General features: G+C 36.3%; 1 protein-coding gene, 3 long non-coding RNA genes and 1 pseudogene across 6 annotated transcripts; 3 read left to right on the top strand and 2 right to left on the bottom strand.

The window, feature by feature from the left end:
* Nucleotides 1-277: 277 nt before the first annotated feature.
* Nucleotides 278-4365, top strand: LOC140179617 (uncharacterized). Its single transcript, XM_072218803.1, has 4 exons — nt 278-619; nt 1586-2153; nt 2261-2724; nt 4285-4365. The coding sequence occupies exons 1-4, from the start codon at nt 278-280 to the stop codon at nt 4363-4365; spliced, it is 1455 nt and encodes a 484-aa protein (XP_072074904.1).
* Nucleotides 4366-4806: 441 nt separating this feature from the next.
* On the top strand, nt 4807-7796 carry LOC112796761 (uncharacterized). Of its 2 annotated transcripts, XR_003199369.3 has the most exons (6): nt 4840-5482; nt 5575-5658; nt 6308-6494; nt 6621-6686; nt 6811-7060; nt 7406-7796. It is a non-coding gene; the product is annotated as an uncharacterized lncRNA (long non-coding RNA). The 2 variants fall into 2 exon arrangements; XR_003199368.3 differs by lacking the exon at nt 7406-7796 and having other exon boundaries at nt 4807-5482; nt 6811-7252.
* Nucleotides 7797-9760: 1964 nt separating this feature from the next.
* Nucleotides 9761-13913, bottom strand: LOC112796754 (uncharacterized). Of its 2 annotated transcripts, none has more exons than XR_003199357.3 (6): nt 13154-13913; nt 12119-12213; nt 11886-12024; nt 11322-11430; nt 10983-11072; nt 9761-10159 (listed from the first exon to the last, which is right to left on the bottom strand). It is a non-coding gene; the product is annotated as an uncharacterized lncRNA (long non-coding RNA). The 2 variants fall into 2 exon arrangements; XR_003199350.3 differs by having other exon boundaries at nt 10960-11072; nt 13154-13579.
* A 266-nt stretch (nt 13914-14179) lies between these two features.
* Nucleotides 14180-15021, top strand: LOC140184728 (uncharacterized). The gene is made up of 2 exons (XR_011882268.1): nt 14180-14314; nt 14419-15021. It is a non-coding gene; the product is annotated as an uncharacterized lncRNA (long non-coding RNA).
* Nucleotides 15022-15298: 277 nt separating this feature from the next.
* On the bottom strand, nt 15299-20297 carry LOC112803959 (phospholipase D alpha 1-like; annotated as a pseudogene).
* Between the last annotated feature and the right edge of the window lie 1442 nt (nt 20298-21739).

The following is a 21739-nucleotide window of genomic DNA, read 5'->3' as shown; positions in this document are numbered from 1 at the left end:
TGCTGTGACTGAAGAGACTGTGACAAATGAGGCTACCAAAGTTGACGTTGGGGATATGAATGCCGGAACTGAGGATTGTGTTAAAAATGAAACTGGTAGTGCCAAATTGAATTCTTGTCCATGGCTAATTTTATGTACATGGAATAATCAGCTTAAGAGTTACCAAATCAAGACTTATACTCCTCATCACACTTGTGCCAGAGAATTCGGAAGCAACATGGCAGATCAGAAGTAGGTAGCTAAGAAGCTGGAGAAGAGGCTTCGAACTCAGCCTTACATGACCTTGAGTGAGGCTTATGAGCACATCAAGATCGACTACAATGTTATGATTAATGGGAAGATGGTATATAGGGCCCTCAAGGAAGCAAGGGAGCGTGTGATTGGCAACGAGAGAGCACAATACAGCAAGTTGAGGGACTATCTAACAGAGATACACAGAAGTAACCCAGGGAGCTCCACCATTCTTGATGTGACACCCATCCCTCAGTCCCTTCCACTGTTTAACAGACTATACGTCTCTCTAGATGCATGTAAAAGGGGTATTAAAGCTGGATGTAGAAAACTCGGTCTTAATGATTGCTTCTTGAAGGGATACTTTGGGGGCCAACTATTGTCCGCTGTAAGTCAAGATGCGAACAATCACTTCTATGTGATAGCATTCGCTGTTGTTGATAGTGAAACAAAGGAGAGTTGGAAGTGGTTCCTCACCTTGTTACAAGAAGATCTTGGAGATCAATACATTCATGGGTGGAATTTTATCTCAGACCAACAAAAGTTATTCTTTTAACTTAGTTGTTTTCGGGTTAATGTATAAGTTAATTTAGTTGTGATTAATTATCTTACTTGATGGATATAAACTAACAAGCAAATGAGTAATTATCTTGCTCTGCACTATTTTTTAATTAACATTGTTAGTTCTATTAGTTTCAATTAAGTTATAATTAAGTCTTTGATTATGTTACATTGTTGGGACTGTTTATAGTTGCTGATTAAGTTATAAGTTAATTTAGTTGTTTTCGGGTTAATGTATAAGTTAATTTAGTTGTGATTAATTATCTTACTTGATTGATATAAACTAACGAGCAATTGATTAATTATCTTGCTCTGCACTAGAAGAAATTTCCCCATTCTTTCAATAGTTATTTAGAATATATATAAAAGGAAACACGTTCTGTTAATGCAGCTTCCAAAATACTACTTCAATGTGTTGCTAATATATTGCTCTTAAGACTCAATCAAACATAATCATGACCTACACACCTAGAAACCTGACAAAATTATATAATTAATGCAAAGATCACTATAATAAAGTAATATTTTCAGAGTACTAACAATAAAAAAAATGGACATTACTAATTGATTTAGTCATAAGAGAGTTTGAAGTAGAATTTCAATACCAGACTTGGTTTTTAAATGTTTTCTCTCTTTGTACCAAAACCTCTCTAAGTTTTTAATATGAAAACTGAGTATACATTTTGTTAGGACTAGATATCTTCGAGCTTATTACTCTAATGATGTTATCAATATATTGCTGTTTATTGCCTACTATTTCCAATTTAAGTTGTGCTTATATACTTGCTCTTAGGGATTGTTGCCGGCACTAAAGGAGGTGATACCGCATGCTCATCACCGAAATTGTGTCAGACATATTTGGAAAAATTTTACCAATCGATACAAGGACAAGCAAGTCAAGAATATTGTGTGGGAATGTGCTAAATGCACTACTGATGCTGAATTCAAAGCAAGTATGAAAAAGTTGAAAAGGATCAATGAAGAAGCATGGAGTTATCTAGAAAAATTTGAGCCTGCTTGCTGGACCAAAGCTCACTTCAGTCACGGACCAAAGTGTGACAACCTCACCAATAACATGTGTGAGGTTTGGAATGCAAAAATAGTGAACTACCGGTCAAAACCAATTCTTACAATGTGTGAGGAGCTTCGATGCTATATCATGCGACGGATGACCAAGTACAAACAAGTATTGGAGACATACATCGGAACTGAGATCGCACCCACTCAACAAAAAAGGTTTGATGACATTATGAAGGATGTTAGATATTGGCAGCCAGTTTGGGTTGGTGACGACGAAAGGAGAGTCTTTGAAGTTCAACAAGGCTCCAAGAAGCTTTCTGTCAACCTGTCTACAAACAAATGTACATGCAATACTTGGCAATTAACCGGTATACTCACTATATTTTGTGTGTTAATTTACAATTGTTAAATTACACTTGTATGTTGCTAAATACATCTGCAATTGTAGGTCTTCCTTGCGTTCATGCACTTGCTGCCATAGCTAGAAGGGGTGATAGACCTGAGACATATGTCCACCCTCTGCTTAAGATTGGGGCAGCAATAGCAACGTACCAACATTGCATACAACCTGTTAATTCTAAGGAATACTGGGAGAAGACAAATTATCTGAAACCTATTCCCCCAAAACTAAAGAGGCCAGTTGGCAGACCCATCAAGAGAAGAAGAAAAGAGTCATCCGAGACTGAAGTGAGCAGAACTGACGGCAACAAAGTTAAGAAGACATTTCGAGTTACTTGTAGCAAGTGTGGAGAGCTCTGCCATAATTACATGACTTGCAAAGGACCTCCAACAGCAACAACTAGACGTCCAACTAATCCAAATAGAAGAAAGACAATGGCTGGTGCAAATCCTGGAACATCAAACCAACCTGCAGATGAGATACATTTCTCACCATCAGCACCCCAGGTGCAGGTAAACCACCATAAATAACCTGTTAATTGTTGCTCGCGATTGTTAAATTGAGTTTTTAGGGCTTCTATAGGGACTTAGGTGAATACTTTAAAAAATATTGGAGACTTATATGTCTTTTTTTAAATTTCACAAGGACCACTTTGGATTTTTATTTGGCTAATTTTTTCATTATTTTAGAATATGGTCGATCATGCTAATTCAACTTAGCCCGCAGCTAATGCACCAGGTTTTGTGTCTAGTATGGTGAGTGAAAAACTAAATGTAAAGATATGTAATTCTCCAAAGTGCAAGGACCACAATATCCTGCACCAGTCCAGTCTAGCACTCCACCTTCTATTCCACCACCTAGACCAAGTCAAGGCATCTCGGTAGAAACAATTGCAGCGGCAAGTGAGGGTACTACATCAAGGATGTTCCAGTTTATTCCAAATCCTGGGTTCAAGCATCCGAGACAGAAGTGAATGAAGACAAATGATTATGCTTTTTGATGTAATAGTTTGGTTTGTATTTTGGTAATGAGCTTTCAAGTTGATGGACCTAAACTTGAAATACTCTTAATTTACAGATTGAGATGGAGTAGTGTGGATGAAACTTTTTTTGTGAATTATGTTTCGGCTCATGTATAGCCGAATTCTGACTTTAGTTTAAGTTGCTACTATGACAGTTATGTTGTTTTTATTAGGTCGAATCTGTGACTTGCATTCTATGATTTGAAGTTGCTATTCGACCTTAAAGCAATATATTTGCTCTTATAAGTAATGGTGCTGTTGTTTTTTTCCATTATTCATTTCATGCTACTTGTTACTGAACTTATAAGTAATAGTGCTGTTGCTTTTTTCTTTCATTATTCATTTTACTACATGACATAGCAATATGATTTTCTGTTTGGATTCATAAAGGTCATCAACCAAACAATTTTGGAATAAAACTTTAAAGCTGATATATTGCATAAATTTTCTTCTTCTCACAAGCATTTAGATCACAAAAAAGCATACAAATTTGCATATAGGTTTCAGTGAACTCTTAATATTAAGATATAACTTACAAAATAGCTATTGTTACTAACAAAATCAACACTAACATTGCAAAGAACATGATAACAAGTACTACATTCGTACATTTACTCTTGCCCTCAGCTTTTGGGACTACATTTTTCTGAAGCTCTAACAAATCAATTCTATTTTGCAACTCCATCAGTTTGCGTTCCAAACCAGCATCATTGGTATCATACATGGGTAAAATATCAGCAGCAATCTCACACACCCATGGTTACATTCTTCACCGAGTTATCATTCCTCAACTTAATGTCAAAAATCTTGTCAACCCGTGCAATGAACTTGTAATGAGATAACTTTTCCTGCTCATCACACAAAACTAGCTCTTCAACACAATTCTTATAGAATGTAAATTATTCGAAATCCTACAATTGTTTACCTTATATAGTGGGCATCCAAAAAACACTCTACCCGGATTTTCATGAGTCCTTGAAGTAGAGATTATTGCATACAAATTGCATAGACATATTGGGTGTTGCCCTTTAGGGATTTCAACTTTGCTTAGGCTGCTGATGTCACTGTCTCTGATAACGCTACAACTATGGCCACCGCCGAGTCTCCCACCATGGCGATTCGAAGAAAATGAGCTTCCTTTGCTTGGTGTCATTGTAGCTGCTGATAAACTAGGGTTCCAAAAGGTTCAATGAAGAAGACGCTTCTGTTCAAGTACAGAGGGGTTGAGGTAGAGGAGAAGAAGCGCGACCTTGTGTTTCCCACTTAAACGCAATGTTTGGAACCAATCCTTAAACGGCGCCATTTTCATAACATGGTTGGGGACTAATTTGTCCTTGTATGACACCTGTTCTTATTGCTGGACACGCTGGAGAGTAACTGTGCCACTTCAACTTTTTCCGGTGGCATAAAATGGAGAAATGGGTCTGGGATTGTTTTGGCCGCCGGAGATAAACCATGGGGGACTGATTTGGGTATTAATTTTTTTCGGGGACTAAAACGTCCAATTTTAAAATCCTCGGGGACTGATTTGGGTAATTACTCAAAAATAAAAAACCAAAATTGTTCTTCATCCGAGTTCATAAACCTTCTCCTTCACACCTATGGAGATTTCGGTCTTCTTCATATTCTTCTTTCCTCTTCCTATCCTCTCTCTCTGTCTCTCTCTGCTCCTCGATCTCTCTCATCTGTCTCAATGTGCATCGCAAGCAAGACGCCATTGTTTTACTGGGATGCCCTAACCAATTACCCAACCCAGCAACCTTAGCTCCACACAACATCTAAACGCGAACCCATCCCTCCCATCACCCTGAGCTCCTCCTTCCTCTCTCCAATATCGATCTCACTCCCTCACCTCCGTCCATCTCCAGCCACCGTCACCGAAACGAGATTCGAAGCCACCGTCGTTATCGTGCAGCTCTGTTCCACCATCGTGCAGCTACTGTTTCAGCTTTGAAAGCACCATCGCGCAGCTCGGTTCGATCGTTTCCAGGCTCGCCTTTTTTTCCGTCGCGTAGCTCTGTTTCATCTTCGACGGCGCTATCTCTGTTCCTTTTTCCTTCACGTGGAACACACTCATAAGAGCCTATGCTAGAACCGCATACCAAAAACACAAGTCCATGGAACTTTACAAAGCAATGTTAATGATGGAACGAGAATAACAAAGTGCAGCGGTTATTCCTGATAATTACACATACCCTTTTGTATTAAAGGCATGTGTTTACTTGTTCTCTCTTTCTGAAGGAAAACAGGTGAAATGCTCATGTATTGAAACTTGGGTTTGAATCGAATACTCATATTTGTAACAGTTTGATTCATTTTTATGCAACTTGTGGGTTTCTAGACTTGGCACACAAGGTGTTCGAGAAAATGTCTGAAAGAAGTGAGGTTTCATGGAACATCATGATTGACTCTTATGCAAGTGCTGGTGAGTATGACACTGCGTTGAGAATGTTTTGTGAGATGCAGAGGATTTATGATCCTGACAGTTACACCATGCAAAGTGTGATTAGTTCCTGTGCTGGATTGGGTGCTTTGTCTTTGGGTTTGTGGGCTCATGCTTATGTCTTGAAAAGGAGTGACAAGAACATGATTGGTGATGTTTTGGTTAACACTAGCTTGTGTGATTCCTTTAAGTAAACAAATTACATGACTCCTAAACGATTATTAGGTTAACATACTTGTGGATGTCTCAGTATGCCAGATTTGTTACTAGGTCTATGCAATTCTCAAAACATTTTTTTCTTAACCTTTTGGCCTGTTCTTGGTCTGATTGTTGTTTTAAACTTCTAATGATATTGTTGCAGAATGATCCTAAAGTCCTTAATGGGTTTTGTTTTATTAACCAAGCTCTGAATGCTATCTAAAATACACCAACCAAAATATCTATAAATTGTTTTAAATTGATATAACTGATGTGAGTACGTGACGAATAAGCATTGCAAGTAAGCAAGTGCAACTAATATGTTCTAAATTCATGAATTCTTGGCTTCACTTGGGCCATTGTCATATTTAATTGAACACATAAAGCTTCTCTCTCTGGCTCTCTGATTTTGTCTCTTCTGTTTCTGTGGCAGGATATTATATGACAAGCGATATAATCTCTTCCATTATCCAGTCTCAGACGAAGATGCTCCTAACTATCACTCAATTATCCAGAACCCAATGGACATGGTAACCATGTTACAGCGTGTTGAAAATGGCTGGTATATTACACGTTCTGCATTCCTGCAGGACATTGATCTTATTGTTTCCAATGCAAAGGTATGCATCCTGTGGCCTTTAACTTGGCTGGGTCCTATTCAATGTCCATTCTTGTGATGTGATATAGTTGAAAATGATTGAGAGTGCTTTATTATCTGAAATTGATCCTTTTTATTTTCCACACAGGTTTACAATAGAGAGGGTTAAAACGGTGCTCGGATTGTGAGTAGAGCTTGTCAGCTCCGTGATGTGGTATAAATGAACTTCCTTTTATGATTAGTTTTGAGCTAGAGCTTTTGTGCTGATGATTAGTGTCTATAAATGTTCAGTTGTGGACTCACCTTGCTTCTTTTTTTCTCCTCTTTACATTTGTCAGGTGCATGGGATGATCTCACAGATGGATCCAGCATTAGTTGCATACTGTGACAAGATTGCTGCCCAAGGTGGCCCGGTACATTTGTCTAATGAATTAAGGGGGTCTACATTCCCTGCTACTCCCGTTGTAAAACTAGGAACTGCCACTAGATTGAGTGCTCGACTTCATAATGTCGAACCAGAGGTTAGTGTGGATCAGAGCTATGAAGCATTGAAGCACACTAAGAAGAGTTCTAATGTTGCACGTGGAGGTATGGATAGATTCATTTACAGTATGCTTGTTATTAATGTTCCAATGTAAAATTAATAAATTATAATATCTAGAACTCATTCGAATTGTACCTAATATTAATGGTGTTTTAGCCATCATGAGTGGACCTGAGGCATGATAATCATGAATGTTACATTAGTGACGAATCTATAGAACTTCTGGATTCCATTTACTCCCTTTTAGTATTTGGTTACCACTTCTGTATGCATGCGTATAAATACGCTGGGTTCCATGTTGCTTGGTTGCAAATTATCAATTGATCGTTCACTATTTACCTTTAATCAAATACTGATTATATGAAGTTTTCAAAATTGGGTTTAAATAGCAAAAGATAAGTCAGGACAAGAGACTTTACCATCCAAGAGTCAAACCCAATCAACTGATGGTAATTTGCATGGAATGGGTACAAATGAAAGTGTTCATGGTAGCAGTCTTGAAGATCGCCACGATATCAGATACTGAACTTTCAACAAGATTACAGTCTATTAAGCAGCTTTTTGTTGTTTAGATATTGGAATTGATGTTTAGATAATTTTTTGTTGAAAAGTACTTTTAAGATAATTCTTTATTGGATTGTGTTTCCTTTACATGGTAAAATATTTGAGATATTTAGAGTCTAAATACCAAAATCAGTCATCAAAATTAGTCACTAATGTATTTATATATAAATACATGTGTTGTTCGATTTATTTTTAATATGTATTTGTATTTCAATATATATTTTATACTAGTGGCTAATTTTAATGTACATATAGCATGATTGAAATTAAAAAAATACATATAATGATTAAGTACTGCTTTATTTGATAATTCGGTAGCTACGAAACAGCTTTTTCTAAAAAATAAAAATAAAAACATTTTGAACATGATAAATCTGTTTTGAAATTTATATCACAAAAAACTATATATATAAGTTATCTTTACAACTAATTTTAAATTGTAAGTTTTTCAAAAACACGCAAAAACAACGAAGAAAACCTCATATATGTTCATGGCCGTTTCACAAAAACAATATATCCATCCATGCAACAGTTATTGGAAATTCACTTTCAAAAAGAAAATATTTCTGTTCACCAAAACATTAATAATAACAAAAGATAAAAGTAAACCAAGATAACAGATAACTTGGGACTAAGCAACAAACTCAGCTGCTATACTTAATATATGGCACATCAATTGTCAAATCAGTAAAATAAAAACTACTTTTATTTTCCTTACACCAAACAGAAATCAAAGGTAGAGAAAAATCTAGAAAGTTTGCCGATTCTAAGCCTTGGAGTCAAAATCACTAGCTAATTTTTGCTTGCTTCTTAAGTTAGCCAACACCCTTGCAGCAGCCGAGTCTCTTGCTTCGCGAGGATTGGAACAAGTGTCACCCCCCAATGAACACTCAAAGTTGGGTCCTTTAAAGGTCACCAAAGCTCGGAATCCACCTTCATTAAGCAATGTATATATAATATATATAGTGCATGTCAAATACATGATAATTCTTCAACATAGATATACAAGCAACATAACTGTGTATCACAAGAATCTTGGCTTCTACACCTAAATTGGACAACTTACCATCTGATGGAGATACTCGATACATTGGTATGGTCCAAATATTTTCATTACATATACTGTCTAGTTCCTGGAAGATTAAATAGAGATCTGAGTACTTGTATGGAGATCAAAGGAACAGTTGCCATTGACTGCTAACTAACAGGTCATGAACATAAGCATTATTATTAGTATTATCTAATAGTCTCCCACTGACAAAGCAACATTTATGGATCATGGGACCCTCTGTTGAAACAGATTTAACAAGGCATCATAGATTCGTTAAACTGGTTCCTCTTGTTTTACTCAAACACATAGCTTAAGCATGTGAATGACCACAAACACCAATCACAAGTGTTAATCTGAAGGAAAAAGACAGTGCCGAGTTCCCTTCTGTGCTTGGCCAAGATGATTCCCCACTTGGTTCAAATTCTGTTGTAATAACAAATGCTTCAATATGTGATGTACATTTAGAGTCCGCTCATGTTCAGTTTTCTAATTCTAGTGATGCTCAGACTTTACTTGAAAAGGAAGAAGAAAATACTAATTCTAATATCCTTCCTACAAGTGTTGATAGAATTGAAGAATCACCTTCAGCTCAAGCTCTGATAAATGATGCTGCAAAAGAATGGAACTCACCAGCAAGATATCCTACGAACATGAAGAGGAAAAAGAGAAAAGCCAAGAGCAGACCATATTGGATACAATTAGTATGTTGCTCATCAGTGGATCTTCAGAGAAGGCAAAAAACTGCCATATGATGGTTATGGTTATAGTTATTTTCACGCTATTTGGGGTCTTGTCTGCTTCTAGAGTTGAGATACATATTTTGATCATGCATCTTATTCTATTGAATTGGGTAGCCTCCTAGAAGTTTGGTTGTATATTTGAAGCATGTTCAGTTGCCATTACTGTTTATGTTATTTTAATGTATCATTATCATGGCTTTGGTGCCTTGTTATATATTGAAAATTAAGAAAACGTTGTGATCTTGTGAGCTTTACAAGTAGGGAGGATTTTAGTCCAATATGTAAGGACTCAACCTTTTATTATTGTTTTGTTTTGAACTTCCATTCAAAAACTGTTAGACGGTTTGAAGTACATAAATAAATAAATACTGTCGATAATAAGCTCGCTATTTGGTCCATAAAAATACATGTGAGTGTGATCCTTAAAAGTGCAGTACGATTGGGTATATCATTATCCTTAAAAGTGTCACTGTCAAATGTCAATTATGCAAAATTGGAACATTATCCTTCCTAAACTTCAGACGCAAACCCTGAAATTTCATTATGCAGTTTTCAGTCGATTGTCTTCAAACCCTAGATACTTCCTCTCCCTATTCTCCACAAATTCCGCTTCTCAGCCATCCCAATGCTCAAAGCAAATCTACCCAATGACGACCATCAGTTTTCTTGCAACACTTACAACAACATCAAGGTACTCCGGAAAATTCCTAATAAGATCACAGGTTTTCTCCAAAAGCGATCTTTTGGCATGTTTGGGAACTGAGAGCTGGTTCTTGTTTGGATTAGGCCTGGGGTAATCAGCATGAAAAATAAACAGCCAGAATAAACATTAGAAATGGACGCAGAAAGTTGTATTTGTTACTGAATTAAAATGATAGAGAGGATATTAAAGAGACCTCTCAATTCTCAAAACAATCACAATTACTCAGAGAATTTGAAACCATTCTCTGTATCCTATCACTTCTATTTATACTAATCAAATGACTAAACCATTGTAACCAAGTACTCCTAGCTAACTCTTACTAATGGTAATCAACTTATATACCAATGTGATCCTAACACTAAAGAATCAAGTTTAAGCACCATGAAATTTCAAAGAAAAATGACAAAGAAACTACATGCAAATACCAGGTTGCTTCAACATCAGATAAATATTCAGTTTTATATTGTGAATATAGAACCATGAAGAGATCCCATTGATGATGTACACTTCTGCATCTAATTTTATGTTTGGTTTGGAAAGAAAACTAAAATCTTGATCTAGGAAGTGTATAAAATTATGCTTTAAGAATTTTCCCCAACATTTTGCCCAAATGTCACCCATTTTGTCATTTTAAATGAGAGGAGAACCTCATTTCACTTGTAATGAGCTCATGCCACCGTTAAGTGCAGCTTAACAGAGCTTGTTATATGAAAAGAGTCGGTTCAATGAAGCAGCAAGAACAAGACATTCCCCTCATAAAATTTGGCATAAAGTTTGTTTGAAGTAATAATATGGTTTACGAGAGTACATACATTGTTTGATCCATATAGTCATAAGCACAACCACAGGTTGAAATTCACAAATTAGACAAATACCATTATTAACCTTTATATATCTGCTTCAAATACCGTAAAAAGAAGCCACTCTAGATAATGTGAAAAATGAGGCTTCTCAGTTGATAAATCTGCCAGCCTTAAAGCTTCTTCAATTTTGTCCCTCTAGAAAAAACATAAATAAATAAAAGTAAATCCAACTGGGGATCTGATAGATAAAAACAATTTCATTAAGATAAGGAGAAGGAAAATACAAATTGGGGATAAGCATTCCCCTATACAAAAGTAAAACCAAAAAACAAAAGATTTATCTATAACAAATCCACTTTTTTTGGGGAACATAGATTTGATTAGAACAAAAAAGAATTTGCAAAAGTGGATACGCCATCTCAATGTATATCAAGGTATAGCAACCTTAAAAGATATGTGACAACAACACACAGATACAAGTTCAAATGATATCCATGTCTCCGTTTTTGTTGGTGTAATCAACTAAGAAACTGAGAAGGTCCCTTCTCCAACCCTGCCACAAAAAGTATAAGGATGAATAACTATAATAACTGTTGAAAACATGACATGAACTCGGTCAGCAGGCGAGTCGTAGGAGCTACACAAATATAGCAACTAAGAGATCTTATATGCACTACTTAGTAGTTAGTATACACTTCTCTTATATACCTATTAAAAGTGATTGATAAAAGGCGAGAGAAGATAAAAAAAATTCCTCTTTTATATCAAAAACGAAAGGTGTACAAGAAAGGTGCATAATAAAAGTGGTACATTTCTCCATTGACAGTATTAATGAGTGCCATATAGCAGCAGTAGTTGATAACATCAACATTCAAGCCCTGAGATGACCAAGATAAGCACTAATGATCTTATGATTAAAAAGGGAAAGTCAATTTATATATATCTATAGATAAATAAGTTATTACAGCTTCATGCATCACTTAACAACAGTCCAACTGAGGGACTTACTTTGAAGATGTTGCTATGAAGGTTTCAGATATCCTGCTCATCCATCTCCTCAAGAATAACATATTTGCCAGCAGAATCTGTTGTGTGAAGCACTGCCACCTCACCTTCACCAAAATGGCCCTTCTGAAGCTTCAGAAATCTAAAATAGAAAAATAGACCGAAAAAACATATAAACAAGCATAATAGAATTAAAGGAAAAAGAATTTTGGAAGACAAGTTTGCTGATGACTTACTTGTACCAGTTGAATAAACTGACACCAAACAGAATAGTGCAGAGACCGAGCCCTTTCACCCATATAAATTTATCATGAAAGTACAATACCGCAACCTACACATAAACAACATATAATCAGAAAGTGCAAGTAAATCTACAATCAGCAACCGCAACACTAAGAAACCTCTATCCTATTCAAACATAACATGCAACAATTATAAAAAATATAGTACTAAATTAATTCATATATTGAAGCAATGTAATCTTGACAAAATGATACCGAAAGGATCTGGTAATAAACATACAAGATTAAGAGGAACCACTGGATATTCATATCAAAAGCTATCTATCAACAAAATTTTCAGCCAAATTTTAACAAAGTTTCAGCACATTCTTAACAAAGAGTAACAAATTTTTCCAAATCCTTCTGATGTTAAGCATATTAGAAAAAGAAACCCAACTTTCAGGAGACAGTAACAAAATCATAAAATTTGAACAAGATCAAATACAGACCAAAAATAGAACAACACTCACAGAGCCAAAAATCAAGAACAATCAACACAACATACTAAACAGAGTCAGAAATCAACAACAATCAGCAACTAAAATTAGAATACAGCAACATATAATCACCCTAAATTCTAAAATCAATAAATTTATCAAAAAAATTCAAAAACAGCAGATTCAGAAGTTAAAAAACACCAAAACAGCAATAGTAACATAACAAGTGGCATGACATTCAGAAATCAAAAGCACATCAACAGAGCAAGTAGTAAAGTTACAGTGGTGATATCACTCAGATGCATGTCAATAAAAAATAAAGAACACATAAAAAAGCAACACAGCAACACACAAAACAGCACCACAACAAAAGATCATTCAAAAAAATATCACAACACACAAAAATAGCAACACAGCAGAACTAGAGCTCATTAGTAATCAAATAATCATTCAATAAAAAATTAAAACATAAAACATTCAAATATTCAGTAATCAAATAATCATTGAACATGGCATAAATAAAAAACGCAGAAGAAGTTAGCAGTGAACTGACTGTCGAAGTCTAAGATTTTTTTTTGGTTGAGCTTCTGCTCTCTGAACTCGAAGGAAGGAAACTGGAATGAAGATGTGTTTTTCTTCTGAGCAGTGTGAGAAGACGGGGGCAGAATCGTGACGGAGACAGAGGCCAGGCGACGAACACAACTCAGAAGACGGTGGTGGGTTGGAAGAATCTGCGACGACCAGACAAAGACAATGGTGACTGAGTGCCCGATAGACGGCGGCAGGAGCGCGATGGAGCAGGTGAATACCAGGAACTAACGCGCCGAGCTCGAGGAAGAAGAAGCTGCGATTCTTGAAGGAGGAAGAAGCACGTACGACCAGACGATGATGGTAGTGCCTAAGAGCGACGGACGGCAGCAGTCCTTGCGGCGGTGGTGGAGAAGCTAGGGTTTCCTGTTTCAACTTCCTTTTTTTATTTGGGAAGAAGCTGTTAAGATAGGAGTATTAAAAGGGTATTTTTGTCTAATCAAATAAAGGAAGGATATTTAAGTTTTTTTATAAAATTAAATAAATAAATGTTTTTTTATTTTTATTTAATTAAAAAGGGTGTTTTAGTAAAAGTGGTGATATACTATATATTTAAAAAAGAAAAAATTAAATGCTGACGTGGAAAATAAATTTCATATGTCTTATTGTTATTTGTCTATATTTTAAACGTATCGGTACGTATGAATTTATCATCGTACCGTAGCAAACATCTAATAATAAAGTCTAATTTTTATACATTGGAATAATCAAATCTTAATTAGGTCCTAGTTTGCTACAAGAATATTTATGTATCATTCATTGCTTTCTATAGTTGTTGGAAAGTCATATGCACACAAATTGATCATAGGTCTTTTCGGAGCTAATACTCAAAATATCTTTAAAATTTGACTTTTGATTTAATTTAATTTTTTAATTTTTAATTAATTTAAATTATTATCATCAATATCCAATTGTTATCACCCTCAATCATACTTTTTCAACTTCACCGCCCTCACCACCATAACCCTCCACCTCCTCACCTCTTCTCACTTCTTCTTCTTCTTCCTCCTCTTCAATTTGATCAATGGAAGAGTATGTTAACGGGTTGAATTTCTAGAGGGTCTCACAGCTTGATGCCAAAGTCACTTCTCAAAGAAGTGATCAACATGGCTTATCACCATGATGTGTACGTTAGCATTATTTGTTGATGTTTGAGTCTGAGAATTCTCTTTATTGTTTCTAATTAGTTATTTGTTATTGTTGTGCTAAGTCAATAATGACTTGTGACAGGAATGCAAGAAGATGGGTTTTGAACTTCTGACACAATTGAACTCAATGTGAGCTCACTTGGGATTCCCGAAGATACTCTTTTTTCTTTATCATTGTCAAATGATTAAATTGAGGAGAAGGAAGAAGAAGAGGGAGAAGAGGGGTGGAGGAGGAGGGAGGGGGGTGATGGTGGTGGGTTGGTAAGATATTATTGAGGATGGTGGCAATGAAATGGTGGGAGGTTTAGACATTGAGGAGGATGAAGAAGCTAAAGAAGGAGTAAAATGATGATGTTTAAATACAAACAGTAAAACAATTTCGTTTAATCGTGTCATATCATCTTTCGAGTGATGAAAATGGACGGAGGGATCAACTGGAGTCCCTCCTTAAAGTTTTAGGTATAATTTAGGTTAATTGAAAATTAAATAACTAAATTGAGTTAGATATCAAATTTTAGAAACTATTTTGAGAATTAACTCGATCTTTTTTATTAAATATGAGATAATAATGCTGTAAGTTTTCTCAGTAGGGTGATAACTGTCCCATAGAACATATTTAGATGCATCTTTGCATATTCAATGAGAAGTGCTATAAAATGGGACAAGTTCCATATTTGCAATGCCACAGCATGTTCTGTCCATGCTCTCAAATCCCGTTCCACAATCACTTAACCAATATGTATATGTATCAATTTTCACATATGAATATGAATATGAATGTAAATTCTTTTGGTATATTAAACCTAGAATATCATCATGTTGGGAGTGGATGCACGCTATTATAATATTCTTTCAATCATTTACTTGGTATAGTCAAAGGTATTTCATCAGGATGAATGGACCATGAAGGAAGTAGCCACAATTATATTCAATGAAGTATAATACAACTGAGCCGAGAAGACTTTTAAAATGGATAAATTTCATTCATGAAGTACAAGCAATACAACATTTATTTAATATCAAAAGTTAAGATAAAGGTATCTTTTACCAAACAGGTACAACAATAAACCAGATATGTTAATAAAGGATACTTATTTTGATCAAGAAATTGAACGTTAAGAATTGTGGGACACTTTTTTTGCATGCATGTTACATGGTGAAGATCTTGTTAGGAAGAACTCGATTTATCATAGTAGGGTTTTTGTCACCTAGAATAGGAGCATTAGTGTCAGGGAAGAACTCAACTCCTGAGAGATTTGTGAGTGTTCCATCAGTAGAAATGTCAACAAGATACCGAAGCAAGTGACAGGAAGGTTATTAGATCCAAGTAAATCTTTGTTAGAATACAACTCCCAATACTTGTCCCCAAGTTGCTTCACTTTGTTAATACATTCTTCACTTTCTGGGTTGAGGAAGGTGTCTTCATGCATGCCAAGGTGCTCGTACCATAGGGACAAGCGGAAGCCATGGATTTGGCCTCTTGCAACACCCTGGCTGGTAGCCAAATGGTGTGGTTGATAAGCTCCCATGGCAATTTTGGTGTCTCTTCCACCATCCATTGATCTCTGGTTGATGTTGGCAGATCCAATGATTATGTACTCATCATCAACTATGAAACAAGCAAACAAAAACAAACAAGAGAAAAAAGAATCCGCATAAATAGCTATGTAAAGTTTTTATAATAAAAAATTACTTACAATACAAAGAGTTTTTTAAATATTAATTATTATTTGTATACAAAAAGAGTACATGAACGTTAAATTTAAAATAATATAGAAATTTAGGTGTAGTTAACTTCATGTGAAGTTGATAGCTAGAGTTAGTCAAACATATTAAATCATTTAACGACGGCCAGCTATGAACTTTACATGAAGTTAATTGCACCTAAATTTTCATTTTGAAATAATCATTTACTTACCTATCATCATCTTGGAATGCACATAAATCATGAAGCATCTTTCTTCTTGGGCTTTCTGGTAATCAGAACCTTGTTCTGGTCTCTGTGGAGGCACATACTCTCCGTCCTTCTTCACCTCTTGATTGCCAAGACAGAAGAATGACAAATATTTCCGAGGATCTTGTGCAATTTTCTCTTCCTTGAGTGCTTGAATAATGTCCTTGTACATCATCTCTATGGTCCTCTTCTACAAATATAGTATTTTCTGAACAGCTCCAGTAGTGTTATTTATTGGAACACCCTCTGGCCACATTGGAATCACTACGTACACCATGAACTTCTCCTTAGCTTTAATCTTGCTAACAATTTTGACTGAAAGCTCCTTTGGGATAAGATGAACAGCATCAAATTCTGTGCTATCCACACTCCACCCGAAAGCACTTCCTATGAAATATTGGTTCTCAATATATATGAAATTCTTTGCTCGCCGAATAGCATTAATGTATGCATCTTGAATGCTCCGATCTATCATCTTGTTCTCCCCGCTAACAAGCCCGTGTTCAAAAGCTTCTTTAGCGGTTTCTGGAAAACCAAGAGTAGTTGTATCATCAATGGATCTGAACAGCTGAACATTCCACGTGTCATCATCATCATCAGGGTTCGTTGCTTGAGATGGTGTAATGATGAAATCCTTAAGCTTTTCTTCTGAAAAAAGCATGCCCTGATCTGTGCCCTGTTTCCAAAATCTCTGCACAAAGGTGGAGTAAACATCCCATGCAATAGGCCCTTCAAGCTTACAATGTATATCATGCCATGGCTCCCTAGGACCACCCTTTTCAATTGCAGATCCAGAAATACTTGGTTGATAAAAATCTTTACTGTGTTCAGCAGCTGAAGTTTGAAAAAGAGAATGAAATTGAATATCATATCTTCCATTACAGAGATCAATACCTCCAATAAAACTCACAATTCTTCATTGATGATCTGTGTAACGCCCTCGCTATCAGAAGTCACGCTTCCGGCTGCGCTACTCTGATAGCAAGAAGTATTACGACTATTTTACATACTAAATACTAAAATAGGAGCCTGTGACTCGACACTGTATCGCTGATTTCTTTGAAGACCAGAAATAAACACTTTATCTTAAGAAAAATACAAGCAAACATAGATTCATATACAAGACTCCTTACATAATAATTCATAATATATTATACATATAAACCATACAATTCCTATCCCTCTTACAAACTTGTAATAACAAAGACGAGGGAAGAAAATAATCTAATTAATACAACAATTTATAAACCAAACACAGTATAACTCTTCTTAATGCTTCTTCATCTGGTTCCTAAAAAAGTAAAGCTGTAGGGGGTGAGAACCTAACCACACGGTCTCACCACGGAGTTTCAAAGTTGTCATAAGAAGATATTTGATAAGAAAACTATTTTCAAGCTCAGTGATTATCATTGCCTTATGAATCTTTTAAAAACCAATAGGTAATCGTTTAAAACCTTTTCGAAGAAACATTGTCTAATCTTTCAGAAATCCGAAACTTTTCCTTTCTTATAAGAAAATCTCAATCAAAAACCAATCACGCAATCAAACAACACAATCATTAACTCAGTACCAAAGTTCATTCTCAAGTGTAGCATGCCAAGACAAATATAGGCAAGACAGACAAGGAAAACACAAGTAGGCAGCAGTTATAGCAAATAGTTCAAGTAGCAGTTAAAAATAGTTTAGCAATTAGGCAAACCAAAACAAGTTCAAACCCAAACAAAGCATACAAATGCATATGATGCATGCCTGTCCTATGGCTGATGAGGCTCATCTGTCGGTTATCCAGCCAACCCGACAAGTCTGAATTGTCCTTAGACTATCCCTCAACGTGCATCCCCAAGAGTCTATGCATAGCTTTTTCTCAAATAATCAATATTGCTCAATGGGGGTAACATTCCCGGGGATTTATATAGTGCCCGGTCACACTTATGTCGTAGGGCCAATAGAGTATCGAGTTTTCAACCTGGTACACGTGGTGGCAAGCCATGGTACTTTATCCAGAGAACCTCGTATCTCAGATAATTCAAATTCATAAGGCATGTGATAAATTCAAAGTTCATATCTCAACATTCTCAATGTCATAATCATTTATCAATCTAAATCTCATTTCCAAATTCATTCTAAAACCATATTTCAAAGAAAATCCTCATTATCCTTCTTTCCATTCCATCCATTAACAAATCCCCATTCAAAACATAATCCTTCTCTGATAAATAAATAAATCTTAAAACACATATAATGTTTAAGAACAAACCTTTTTAGTTAAATACTCCAAATAAAACTTCCAATTTTATAAAATTTCAGCAGCATTTCCTCTAAAACTCGGACACTGCCACCCTTTCTGGGTCCCAACAAAACCATTTCTCAAACTCCTTTTAACTAAATTTCAAAATCAGAACAATTTCAATATCTCAAACTATTTTCAATTTAAATTCATTTTTCTACAAATCAAGCTCATTTCCAATATTATAACCCTTTCCAAATTCCAATTCATTTCCAACAAAGTCAATTAACATTTTCTCAAACATTTTCCAACATTTTCAAACCCAAGTCATTCACAAATCACAAATTATTTTCCGAAGTCAAACTAAATCCAACATCAAATCACTTTCCAATTCTCAAATTATACTTGATAAACATTCGAATCAGATTTTCAAATTAATCTTTCATTCACTACTTCAATATCAACTCAGTATTCAGAACTAGCAACAGGCAAGTAAGCAATCACATTCATTTAAGGCAGTTCAGTTCAACTCATAAGATTCCATAATCACCAAAAATATTTACTCGCCTAAATATCAATTTATAACAACTCTTAAGAACAAAAATGAGTTTTAATAAAAATGCCCCTACCTCGCGAAACCACAAACCAAACGTGTCGGAGAATTCCTTTTTTTCCTCATTCCGAAATCGAATGACATTTACTCCGACTATTTCCCACAGCCGTATAGCCCAAAAAGCACTATTCACAGCAGAACTTGACCCTGAGACATTAAAGTTGCGTAAGACTCACAAACATATAATTGAATACTAACGTGAGGGTTTCGAAACAGAAACACTTACTGTACTAAGAGAATGAAACAACGGCAGTGGCATTAGCTACACTGAAAACTCTCACCAACAACACCATCAAACATGGCTCTATAGTTACAATGGTTTAACCCTGAAACGTGAATACCCAAAACCCTCAACAAGCATATAACAACAATAACAATAAGGATTTTAGTTAGGAATTCACTACAGTTATGAAAAAATAGAAAGATGGAGCGACAACTGCATCAGTACCGGCGCAACTAGAAGCAGAAGCAGAACAGAAGACAACGGTGATCCGGGACAGGGACGAATTGAATTAAAACCAGAATAGTAACTCCAGTGTCCTTCTCCAGCATCAAGGATGATAGTTTGGCTTACCATCATCAGCAGCAACGAGCTAAGATCCAGATTGACGACGGCGACAGCAGTACTAAATAGGAACATACACAATTTTATCCAGAATAAAAATTATAGAGAATTAAAATTGGGAAGCAGAGTAAGAGCAAGAGTATTACAGTTTCAAGAATGGGATTGGGAACGTAGGGGAAACTGCTGTCGGGCAACTTCAGTGGCGCTTTCCTTCAAGCTCGATTGTGATTGAACTGTGACAGCGCGCTCCCTTTGACGGCAGCGCTGATGGCGGTGGATCTCAACGGCGGTAGAAGCTCGGCCACCCGCCTCCAGGAGCGGTGACGGAGTAAGCGACAGCGGCTGGACGCGGCGGTGGTGGTAGAATCGGCTCCCTCTCTCTCTCTTCATGCACTCTTCCTCTTCGTGGTTCTATTACTCGCGGCCAGTTCGGTGGCGACGACTCGATGGCGCGGACGCATCTATGGCGGCGACGGCTTCAGCCGCGACGAGGAGCGGCGGAACAGCCCTCCAACTCTGGCGCGTCTTCCCCCTTCCACTGGCGCTCTTCCCTCTCTTTCTCTTTGCTTTCTCGGATCTCACCCTCTCTCCCCTCCTTTCCCTGTTTCCATTTCCCTCATAGTTGTAAGAACCGAACCGGTGATTGAACCGGTCAGGTTACTGGTTCACTAGTTTATTGGTTCAACCGATAAACTATTAGTTGAACCGATAAAATCGATTTCACGTAAATAAAAAATATAAAATACTAAAAATAGTCATAAACTTAATAAATTCAAAATACATATCTTTAGTTCTTCACCAACATTTTAAAAACAACCAAGTTTCAAAGTCTAAATATAACTAATACAAAGATAAACAAGAAATTAGTTAGTACTAGTACATTAGTATCTTAATTAAATACAATAAGGATAACAATTCATAAACTAAATCCAAGGAGTGTTTTTGCTCTATTATTATTTTTTTGGGTTCTGATTGATGCATCAGGAGTTGATCCTTGTTCTTGCGAAGATGGTGTTTCTGATGGTATATTCGCAGAAGCCATTCTAAAAGAATATGGATTATGGAGTAGCAAAACATCAAAAGTATAAAACAATAGCAATCCTAAATTCCTTAATTCCTATTCCCTATTCAACAAGACAGCAACCTTAAAGGTTTAAATAGTTAAATTCACAGCAATCTTAAATAGTTACATTATTTACAGGAATCTTAAATATTCACAGCACAAGCATATTCATAACAGAACAACATTAGATTAACATTATTCAAGCATAGATTCAAGCATTATTCAAGCATTAGATCGGTTTCAAGCATTAGTCAACAAGCATATTCATCCCAGAACAAATCAACAAAACAACAAGTTTTCACATTTTCAACAAGCATATTTAACACAGGACAAATCAACAAAACAACATAATTCATATTTCATAGATTCAAGCTTTCAACAAGCATATTCATCCCAGAAATTTTAAGTTTTCAACACAGAATAGAATAACATAGGAGAAGTGCAGTTTAAGGTTGCTGGAGAACAGAGGAGAAGTGCAGAACAAGTGAACAACATTATTCATAAGTCATAACACCGTAACAGCAAGAAGTGCAGAACAGACTACAGAGGAGAACTGGAGCTAACCTGTTTGACAGAGCAGAAGAGCGCGACAACGGCGAGGTCGACGGCGCCAGCGATGAGAGACAGCCACGGGTCTGTCCTGTTCGGCTGTTCCTACTTCCTTAGTTCCTTCACCTTCAGACTTCAGAGTTCAGACTGGTGGTGAGATGAAGAAGACGACGGCTGGCGGCTGGCGGCTAGCGGCGGTGACTGGGTGAGTGACACTGTGACAGAGTGAGGTGAGGTGGTGGCGGAGAGGGTTAGCCGTTAGGGGATTAGGGTTGGGGAAAAAGTGGAAAGTGAAAGCTGGGAGTGGGGTTTGGGGGGGCGGGTACCGTGCGTATACGATTTCTTTTCTTTTTTTTTTTATAAACCAAAACGACGTCGTTTTGGAAAATGAATTAAAAAAAAGCGCTTCCGAACCGGTCGGTTAACCAAAAA

This window comes from Arachis hypogaea, chromosome 1, assembly GCF_003086295.3.
Source record: "Arachis hypogaea cultivar Tifrunner chromosome 1, arahy.Tifrunner.gnm2.J5K5, whole genome shotgun sequence".
Taxonomy (NCBI): Eukaryota; Viridiplantae; Streptophyta; class Magnoliopsida; order Fabales; family Fabaceae; genus Arachis; species Arachis hypogaea.
This window is presented reverse-complemented; position numbering and strand designations above follow the sequence as displayed.